Below are 11432 nucleotides of genomic sequence, written 5' to 3'. Positions count from 1 at the left end.
AAATTAAACAATCTTTTAAATAAACAATCTTTTAAATATTAATAATCTCTTTTTAAATTAAAAAAATCATCTTAGCCACATATCTTTCTAACAAACCTATCTGGGAGAATATTAATAATTTTTTTATTCATTTTTTAAAAAATAAAAATATAGATAAAATATCTAGAAAAGATAATATAAAAGAAGATTGATTGTGTTGGCTTAGAGATTTTTGGGCTTGGGCTTAAAAAAATAATTAAAAAAAAAGATGAAATAGGCTGTAATTAGTATTTACCTTATATGTTTGTGCTTATTTTTAGTTTTATTTTTAATTTTACCACCAAGAGGAGAAGGTTGAAAAATATTAGAATATGAAAATATTATTGGTGCTTATTAGTAATTTGCAAAGAATGTGAAAGTCTATAAATATATAGTTGTGTAGCTATTATTAGATATGAAATGAGATAATAGAACTTTTATCAATTAGAAGATTAATGTACATTTTACTATTAATAACATACATTATTATAACACAACTATGTTTTACTTACTAAATATACTGACACATATTTTATTTTTATAAAACAAATCGTTCAAATAATTATACTATTTTAATTATTAATTAAAATAAAAAACTAAAATATTAAATAAAACTAACACTACGTGGCTTGGCACGTAACAATCACCTAGTATATATATATATAAACAAACCTGGCCGAGAAGGATCTCATTGGTGAATGGTCCGTAAATGTCGGAGGTATCTAGAAAGGTAATACCAGAGTTGATGGCGTGGTGGAGAAGAGGGATCATGTCAGATTCCGGCTTCGGTGGGCCGTAGTAGGCCGACATGCCCATGCAGCCCAATCCCTGAGCTGATACCTCCAGCCCTTCTGACCCTAATTTGATCCAATTTTCCATTAAATTTAATAGTGAATTTTCATGAAATTTCATTACCATTATATTATTACTTGATAGACAAGATTTGACTATAGAGTATAAGTCTCTTCATTTCTTTTTAAATTTTATCAAAGACCTATAAATCTATGAAACTAGCTATTAAAAATGTAGTAGAGATGATCAACAACTCAATCATAACCCGCCCAATATTCATATAATAGGACAAACAAGGAGAAAACACTCAAAGTAAAAGAAACATTTGGTGAAGACTGTTTCAAAATATTCAATAATAAATAGTTGACCATTACATTTTGTCATCATAAGTTCCCAATTACATTCCTACTACATAGACATATACAGCCCACTAACATATATATATATTTATCAATAATGGCCCTGTCTATATTAATAAATAATCAGAGACTACAGTGTCAATCTTTTCCTATTGGACTAGCTAGTAATAAATAGAGAATCATATTATATAATATGAACAATTATTTTAGAAACTCCAACGAAATTGTCCTAATTGTCGTTATTCTTGGAGTATGAGATCGAAGTTTCAAAGAAATTTAAATTATATTATGTTGAATTTAATTATATAATATAAAGCAACGAGCTTTTCTTCTTTTCCTCCATAAATATCATTATTATTTCCATCTCATCTTCAAGCTATGGCTAATCTTGATTAGCTCCTTTATTCTTTTTTCTTTCCAAGGAGACATCTAATAATAAAAAAGCCAGAAAAATATTCAAGAGCTAGCTACCAAGTAAGTAAAATCCCTGTTCCCTTTAAGAACATTTAATATATGTATATGTGTATATGTTAACATAGAAAGCTTATTGGCCATATAACTGTTTAATTAATACAGAGAGAAATGGAAAATCATGCCGGTGATTTGAGTTCGGAAATACATCAAAGGTACTGAAAACTTTAACTTTGATGAAAAACTTTTAATTCCTACCATCAGGGCCGGAGCCAGGAATTTATCTGAGGGGGGCCAAAATATAGTAAAACTTAATATTTTTTTTGAAAAAAAAATATATATTATTAAAAATTCATAATTAAATTAAAATATAGAACGTCTCTCTTGCATGTCACGAAAATCATCTATAATTGAATCTATATTTTTCAGCAATTTCTCTTTCAATATACACTAGCAAACAATCACTTAAAAATTCATCTTCCATCTTGTTGCGGAGTGTAGTTTTCACTAAATTCATTGCTGAAAACGATCGCTCTGTTGTAGCTGTAGAAACTGGAAGTGTAAGAATAAGAGTTACCACTTTATACACAAGTGGAAAGACTTCTGTTTTTCTAGTTTTTACCAGCCATTGACATAAATCAGAGATAGTTGTTAAGACTATAAAATCAGGAATATTTCGCACATGATCAAAATGTTCAAATTGCGTCCTTAGATGTATCATTTCGTATTCTGTGAAATCTCTTGGGTAAAATTTTTGTACCAGTTTGCAAATGTCATCAACTCTGAATGATACACGCATCTCTCTCAGATCTAGAGCTGAACTAAGAATGAGTAACTCTACTGTGTTGTCATTGAATTTGTTGTTTAATTCTTGCAGTTGAAAGTCTATCACTGCATTGAAGATATCAACTCTATAATAATGCTCCACTGTAATGACACCTTGTTGACCGCGAGCTCTTCCGCTTCTCGCAGTATAATGAGAATTAAAATTAGGCACAAGTATATTAATAGGTTCACAAAAGGATTTCACCTCATCAACTAATTCATTCCATCCATCTTCTCTTAATTTTTGAATGAGAATCTTAGTAGATGAAACAAGATTCATTGCATTTAAAATATCTTGAGATTGAAGTTGCAAAGCTTGACAGAGTATATTAGAAATCTCTAGAATTTTTTTCATGAGATGCAAAATGAAAATAAATTCAAATGAAGTTACCGCCTCATAAGCTGCATCTGCATCTCCTCGTTGAGCAAAAGTAGTGTCGTCTTCAATAATATTTAATAAAACTTCACATGTTGCGCTGAACATCTTTATCAAACTAGAAATAGATTTTAAGTGAGAACTCCAACGAGTGTCACCAGCCCTTTGTAAAGAACCAATTTGATTAAGCCCTTTCCCACTTTCTAGTTCATCCATCTCAAGTAAATGAGCAACATTTGCAGCTTGAACAATTCTTAGTTGGTCATTACGCTTACACGATGCACTAACAATATTAACAATAGAGTTCAACTTTGTAAAAAATTGATGGGCAGGAATAACTTCTCTAGATGCAGAAACTAATGCTAATTGCAAACGATGTGCAAAACAATGAACATAATAAGCATAAGGACATTCATTTGAAATTAAAGCTTGTAAACCGTTCCATTGACCACGCATGTTACTTGCACCATCATAACCTTGTCCACGAATGGAATGAACATCAAGACTATGATTTGAGAGGATAGAGAAAATACCTTGTTTTAATGTTAAAGCAGCAGTGTCTTTGACATGAATAAGCCCAAAAAAACGCTCTTGCACACAACCATCTTTGTCAACAAATCTCAAAACAATTGACATTTGCTCCTTCTTAGATTCATCTCGTGCTTCATCAACTATTATAGAAAAATTTGCATCACCAATTTCTTCACGAATTGCATTCCTCACTTTATTCCCCAAGACATGCAAAACTTGTTTTTGTGTTGTTGGTGATGTATATGTGGCATTTCGTGGAGCTTTATCCAAAACTTCTGCTACCTTATCATTATAAGAACTTATGAAACTCAATAACTCTAGGAAGTTTCCACGATTAATTGATGTTTTAGATTCATCATGACCACTAAAAGGCATGCTTGAAATGCAAGCCACCTAATTCCCTCAATTGAAGTTTTCAAGCGAAGTCTATTTTCAGCAATTTCTTGTGATGTGAAGTTTGCAAACCTTCTTGCAACATGTGCTGGTTGGTTCATAAGATCAGCAAGTGCTTTCTCAGCATTTCTATGAGGAGAATTTATATCTTTTCCAATATGTGCTACAAATGCATAATTTTTTCCTCTCACCTTATTCCATGATCAAAATCCGTTAATAGTAAACGCATCTAATCCAGAGGTTCCATCTTTAGCATGAAATAGAAAGCATGGTAGACAAAATGCTGCATTTACTTTACGAGAGTATTCCAACCACAATGGAAATAGCTTAAACCAGGATGACTGAAAACTACGTGAATGTGCTTTCTCTGATTTTTGATAGCTCGAAAGTATAATCTGATATGGACCAGCTTTAATATAAGCTCTACGGACTTCATCACGCTTCTCAGGTGGATACCCCCATATTGATGGGCGTATTCCAGGATCAAGTTCTAACGAATTGATATCAATTCTTTAATGTCAAGTCTTAAAGATTTTGCAGAGCGATTTTCAAAATTTACATGATCAATATCTACAGGTGAAATTGATGACACATTAGATGTAGAAGCTTCACTATTTTTTCTCTTAAAAAATGTGTCGATTGTAGCTGGTTTTCTCATCTACATATAAAAAAATCACATAATGATATAACTTAATCAAATTATTAATAAAACCTATTATAGATAAATAACATCTTAACAACAAAAAGAAAACATCATATTCAAAATTAAAAACTCATTTTAAATTGAACTTTTATTCAATTAAACAATTAAAAGTCTATCATGTAAAAAAAGGGTATAAATATCACAATTAAAAAATATATCATAGAGATCAAAAAAGTTTAATCATTTAATTCAAAATAAGAAAAAAACAGTCTTTTAATTGTAGATTTTTTTTAATTATTATAGTAGTAATTAACTCAATTTCTTTTATATATAAGTTATAATCAATAAAATAATAAAATTTGAAATACATAACCATTTATTTGAGTAAAGAACAAATTTAAAATTTAGAATTTAGAATTTATGACATACCTTTGTTTTGATATCAATCTTTTATATTGTATGTAAAGTGGAGGCTGACGAGTGGATCTCTAATGTCAATTCAAAATTGTAATCAATTAATAAATTATATATATACACACACTATTTTCTGTATGCATATAAATAATAGAATAATAAAAAAAATTAATTTCAATATGAATACCTTTTACTGCAGAATAGTATCTTGCCCCAAAAATTTTGAATTGCTAAATGTGAAAGGGAAATAAGCTAAAGATTAATCTAATTTTTTTGTTGCCACTTTCTCTTTCTTGTTTGCCTAAAGAAAAGATAAAAGTAGTAGGCTTTGAATATAAATGGTAATAGTTAAATAAATATAATATTAAATAATAAATAGTCATTCCAAAAGAAACAAAAAAAGAAAAAAAAAGATAACTTCTCTTTTAAATATATAATTTGACTTTTCTAAAAGTGGATCCCAAAATTATTTATAGATATATATAATAAAGGTGGATATTGTTTTACATAATAATAAAAAAAAATCTATACATAAATAAAAGGGTAATAATTTACAATTATGAAAGTTTGGGGGTGGCCAAGGCCACAGTACATATACATGTACGTCCGCCCCTGCCTACCATATTTGAAAGTGAAAATAGACTAATTAGGATTTTTGCCCCCTTAACTTTGACATGTACCAAATCATGCCCCCTGAACTTTTAAAGTTGTTAAAAATGCCCCTTGAACTATTGAGATTGTTAGATTTAAGGATTTTTTTTCTAATTTTAGTAAAAAAGTCTAATATGGATGAAAATTCATGAGGTATAATTTAGTATATATCAAAGTTCGAGGGACATAATTTGGTAGATATCAAAGTTTGGGGAGCATGGTTTAGTACATAAACAATCACTGAAATAGTAAAATTGAATGAAATTAGACAAAAGTCCTTAAATCCAACAATCTCAATAGTTCAGGGGACATTTTTAACGTCCTTAAAAGTTCAGGAGGCATAATTTGGTACATGTCAAAGTTCAAGGGGCAAAAATCCTAATTAGCCGTGAAAATATGTACCATTTTGGATATTGTGTTGTTTGTTTTGTTTTGTAGAAGTTGCTTATTCAATTTGTTAAGAGTCTGTTTGGAAACAACTGTGTAATTACTATGTAGTGTAATTACTAGGGTAGTAATTACACTGTATAGTAATTACATTGTATTTTAAAATACAAGGTGTGTCTGGATGTCAAGTGGTAATTACATGTGAATTCTTAATATCATGTTTGGCATGATAGTTAGTAATTACACATTAAATTAATATTATAATATTTAAAAATAAATTTCATCAATTAATAATATATAAATAAATAATAACCTCTATATAAAATAAAGTAAAAACTATAACAATTTAGTAGCAAATATTTAAAATAATTTTTTTAAGACTATCTAATTAGTCTTGTGTTCCATATATTTTGAGCTATTATATCTCTAAAATTAAACATATATTGCTTGTCATCATCTGTTGGCCCGTCACCAAGTTCTTCATCTGAATCTGAATCAAAATCAATATTGTTCAAACTTTCACAATTGCCTAGCTATTTCATTTTCCATGTCCTCTTCGAAAAATTCATCATCCCAATTCCACTTGCGAATAAAGTTGTGAAGTACACAACATGTTAATACAATCCAACTATGTTTTTTGATGATTGATAGAAAAAGGGAAAGTCCATACATTAAAAATAATTAAAATATCATATCAATTAATTAAAATATCATATTAATTAATTAAAATAATTTGAATTTATTTTTGGTATGTAATTACACAGTGTAATTACACCCAATTCTCATGGGGGGTATGAGAATTGGAGAGAGTAATTGAGGCCTCCCAATTACCTCTAATTACACAGTTACTATGTAATTACGTGGCCACACAAACACGTTAAACGGTGTAATTACCTCCAATTACATTCAATTCCAATTCCCAGGTGGCTTTCCAAACGCGCCCTAAAGGATAAATTAAATTTTGTATTTTTCAAAATAATAGTTTTTTGTCAAATAAATAAAATTTAATAATAACCTCATATGATACAGGGGTATAAAGGGTCGGCCCTAGGCATATGCGAGCTAGGCCATGCCTAGGGTCCACTCATTTCGGGGGCTCAAAATAAAAAAAAAAAAATATTATTATCCAATTCGAATCCCATATATTCTCAGGGCCGACCCTCGGATATTACTAGAAGTTTGGTTACATTTTTTGTATTTTCTGTAACTAACCCTTTTTAGAATACTTCATTTTCAATCATATGCTCATAATCAGTATTATTATTAATCATGACTAACGTGTAATTTATATTGTTACAAATATTAAAATTAATTATTTCAATGAGAAAAGTATTTTAGAGGAGTTGGAAGATGCTGCTCGTGAAGGGGATAACGACAAGATATACATATTAATTCGAAAGGATCCATATTTATTGGATCGAATTGATGCCATATCATTTGTAGACACACCAATGCACATATCAGCTTCTTATGATAATGCCTCATTCACTATGGAGATGATGAGGTTGAAGCCTTCATTTGCAAGAAAGCAAAACCCAGATGGATTCACTCCTATGCATCTTGCATTGAAGAATTGGAGAACTAGGATATTGCATCGCCTTATAGAAGCCGACACTCAACTTGTTCGTGTCAAAGGAAAAGAGGGAAGAACTCTTTTGCATTGCGCAGTCGAAAGGGATGATCAAAGCAGAAGCATTGACATTATAAATTATGTTTTATTGGCATGCCCACAGGCCATTGAAGATGTCACAATTTATCAGGATAATGTTTTGCATATTGCTGTGAAAAGAGGAAAATATGATGTTTTTCAGTGGCTTGTGAAATGGATTTTGAATAATTGGGAGAGTAGTCAAGAATTGAAAAAACAGATTTTGAATGGAAAAAATGGAGAAGGAAACACAGTGCTACATATTGCAGCTCTCAAAAATGCTCCCGAGGCAAGTTAATTCTCTTACCCAAACTAGCTACTCGAGCTTAATTTATACCAAAATTTACAAATATTATGCCATATATTATATTATAGTGCATGTTTGTTATTCTAACTGAAAATCGTTTTGTTTTTATTTAGGCGTATTTGAATTTGTTTTTTTAACATAATTTTTAGAAAATAAAGTTACAAAAAAATAAGAATTTTAAGAACAAAATGTTTTTTTTTTCTATTTTAGAAAACAATTCACGCACTCGGGGTTTGGGTCTAGGGTCCGGGTACAGGTACGGGTTTAGGTCTAGTCAAGGTCGGGGCCGAAGTCCGAGTCCAGGGTCCTAATCAGGTCTTGTTCATATCGAAATCTTAAAGTATTAAAGTGTTTTTCAAAAAATAAAATAAAAATTAAAATTATTTTTAGGAAACATTAACCAAACACAACTTGTGTTTGAAAAATTTTAAAAAATAGATTTTGTTCTCATTTTTTAAAATACTTTATTAGAAACAAAAAACAAAAGCAGTGTCAAACATACTCTTAGTTATCTTTGTTGATTTATCATAAAGGGCTCATACATATAATTATAGAGAAATTACAATTATTATTATTATTATTAGTTATGTGTCTGTTTGTTTAGAAATTTTGAATAATTTACCGAAAATAAAAAATGCCCTCATATATATAAGTGATGCTATACCTAAAAAGGTCGCCAAATTTAATCATATTGTTTTTGCAAAACACTATTGTTAAATTTTTGTGTATTGTGTGCAGTGAAAATGAGTAGAAAGATTGATAAACTAGGTTGTTAATTTGTTTAATTATAACAATTAATCACTTATGTTGTGGTGGGAACAATTCTACTTAACTATTAGATTGTGGAAGCGCTGATTAAATGTGGCATTGATGCAAATACCAAGAATTTAAAGGGAGAAACAGCACTAGACATATCAAAACGCCAAGACTACTCGTTGCTTAATGGTAACTCAGAAGTTAGAAGTATGCTATCTATGGTCACAAATGCTTACTCCTCTTCAGAATCTACAGAGAACCAGATGATGTTAATGATGATAATGATGAAGATTTAACAGCTTCAACACAACAAGTTTGTAGATATTGATCAAGTATAACAAGTTGCATTATAGCAACACTGATTGCTTCTATTATTAGAGAAAACAGAGAAAATAAAAAGTACTCTTTTATTGTATATTTGGTTGAATTGTACAAATGAATAAGAGCACATATATATAGGCTCGACTGAATATAACAAACTCTGTTGATAGAGTAACAAAATCTTAACTAACAGAATAATTGAACTTAACTAACATAACTAAGTCTAACAACCCTCTTCAAGTTGGAGTGTAGAAGTTTTTGACACCCAACTTGGATACAATTTCATTACAAACAGTTGGGAAAGAGCGGTTTGGTGAATATGTCAGCCAGGTTCATTTTAGAAGGGACATGGTTGAGCTTTAAGATTCCATTTGTGATCTTCTCGCGAACAATGTGACAGTCGATTTCTACGTGTTTGGTGCACTCATGAAACACAGGATTTTTTGAGATGTGGAGGGCAGTGTTAGGCTACTTTTAGCCTACGTTTTGGGTCACTTTTTATAGTTGTTTTTCCTTTTTTCTTATTATATGTGGAATGGAATTACGCTAGTTTTCTTTGGTTTCAGGTTGCACACTTGGAATGTATAAATTGATCAAATTTCGAAAAACAACAATCTATAGTATAGAGAAAATTTTGCAAGAAAATAAAGCTGAAACTTCAAGCTTGAATTGACTATGTTCTGATCAAGTTTTGGAAAAAGTAAAAATATTGAGCTTTAGATCTCTTCTTCCTCTTTCCAACGCATTTTGAATCAACTCATTTGGAGTTCGTATGTGAAAGTTATGCATATTTTACTGAAAGATGCTGAAGTTGTCAATTTGCTTTAGTAGTTGCGACCACCATTTTCATGGTCGCGACCCTTTTTCATGGTCGCGACTATGGTCGCGACTATGGAGTTTGGGCAGAAAGCTTGTTTTTTGAAATTAGTCTATGGTCGCGACTAGGTTGTAGGTAGTCGCAACTATGTGCTAAAGACGAGATTTTTTTGGCAGTTTTGTAATTTCACCATTCGAAGATATCTGCATTATTTTCTATATAAGAGTTTCGTATTTTAGTAGCAAAAGACTCAAAAATTAAACCCTAGAACTGAAGAAGGAGGCAAAGGAAGCAATTATGGCGACCCGGAGCAAGATCACCAACTAGTTCTTTCTTCTCCTTTTTATGTCTTTATGTTAATTTGTGTTTCAATTTTAATTATGGATTTGACTATGGAGATTATGAACTAAACTCTTATTTGGGGAGATGATGAATGTTGATTGACATTATTTCTTAGGTTAATGATAATTGCTATTTCTCATTTCTTGATTGTGAATTTATCCATATTTGTGTTTAATTACATGTTTAAGATGTTGGAAAACTGTTGTGCTCCAATAGAAATACCAAACCAACAAGAATACAATTCTATGAAAAATAATACAAAGGACAAAATCATAGATTAAATAATGTTACAACACTAAACAAAATATACACATAAAATAGGAAATAGAGATGAAGAGAGGGATTACAACTCAAACCAATAAGCTACACATGAAACACAATATATAAGGGAATCACCACATACACCACAAGTGTATAATAAGGGAATCACCAAACTTGAATAAGGTTTTACACCTTTGTCCAAAAGCTTATTTCCCCCTACCACAAGCACTTAGGGAAAAGAAAAGAATGGAAATAGCTTTCTAGATTTATCAAGCCTATAGTGTTTCTAACAATGCGCTCTCTTGATAGAAACTTGTTCACCCCAAAGTGAACTCAAGACCTCTCTTTATAGTGTTTTGAGGATCAAATTTGAAGATCAAATCCTTTCATCACATGGCTGTTACCAACACTTTAATTGGAGTTTAATGGGATAAAAACGTTGGACAAGAGAACTGGAAACATGCTCAATTAATTTATGTATGTTTATGATCGTTTTCAAAAACTAGTTCCAGGTGTTCATAAAACAACCATAAAACAACATAAAAACAACCATTAAACAACGTATTTCTAGAAAACTCAAAATGTAACTCCCACTACTACAATTTAGCTTTTTAGTGACACTATAGTGACACACACAAAAGTGTGTGTCACTAAAGAGTTAGGGATAAGTTTTAGTGATATGCATAATTAGACTCTAATTATTCAATGTTAGTCTCCTATAATGCGTGTCACTAAAAATATAGAGTGTCACTAAAGAGTAAAATTCAAAATTTTTTATTTTTTATTAATTAAATATTGAGATATAGTGACACGCTATGTGCGATTGGATAAGTATTTGCCCACTCACTTAGCGCGTCACTATATCATAATCATAATTTTCTTTTTGAAAAAAAAAACAAGAAAAATACAACTGTAATGTTAATATTTTTTTTTTCTTGAAACATGTATTTTTTTTTCTTAAAAGCTGTAATATATTTAATAATTTAACAAAATAATAAAAAAAAAAAGGTAAATAAGGGTTTACACGAAACCCTATCAGATGCTAAAACAAGGCATGCCGTTTCTTCTTCTCCCTCAGAAACGCTAGGCGAGTACGAGTAGGCGTGAAAGCTTCCTCTTCTCTTTCTTCGCTGCTGGTGACCAGCCATCCTCCGGCGAACGACATCGAACCTCCGCCACA

General features: G+C 30.6%; 1 protein-coding gene across 1 annotated transcript; it reads left to right on the top strand.

Moving 5' to 3' along the window:
* The first annotated feature begins 1336 nt into the window (after positions 1-1336).
* Positions 1337-9012, top strand: LOC115715648 (ankyrin repeat-containing protein BDA1). Its single transcript, XM_030644309.2, has 4 exons — positions 1337-1643; positions 1746-1795; positions 7131-7737; positions 8595-9012. Exons 2-4 carry the CDS (start codon positions 1752-1754, stop codon positions 8805-8807), a joined length of 864 nt encoding a protein of 287 aa, XP_030500169.1. The 5' UTR covers positions 1337-1643; positions 1746-1751; the 3' UTR covers positions 8808-9012.
* The last annotated feature ends 2420 nt before the right edge of the window (positions 9013-11432 follow it).

This window comes from Cannabis sativa, chromosome 5 (genome assembly GCF_029168945.1).
Source record: "Cannabis sativa cultivar Pink pepper isolate KNU-18-1 chromosome 5, ASM2916894v1, whole genome shotgun sequence".
Lineage (NCBI taxonomy): Eukaryota > Viridiplantae > Streptophyta > Magnoliopsida > Rosales > Cannabaceae > Cannabis > Cannabis sativa.
This window is presented reverse-complemented; position numbering and strand designations above follow the sequence as displayed.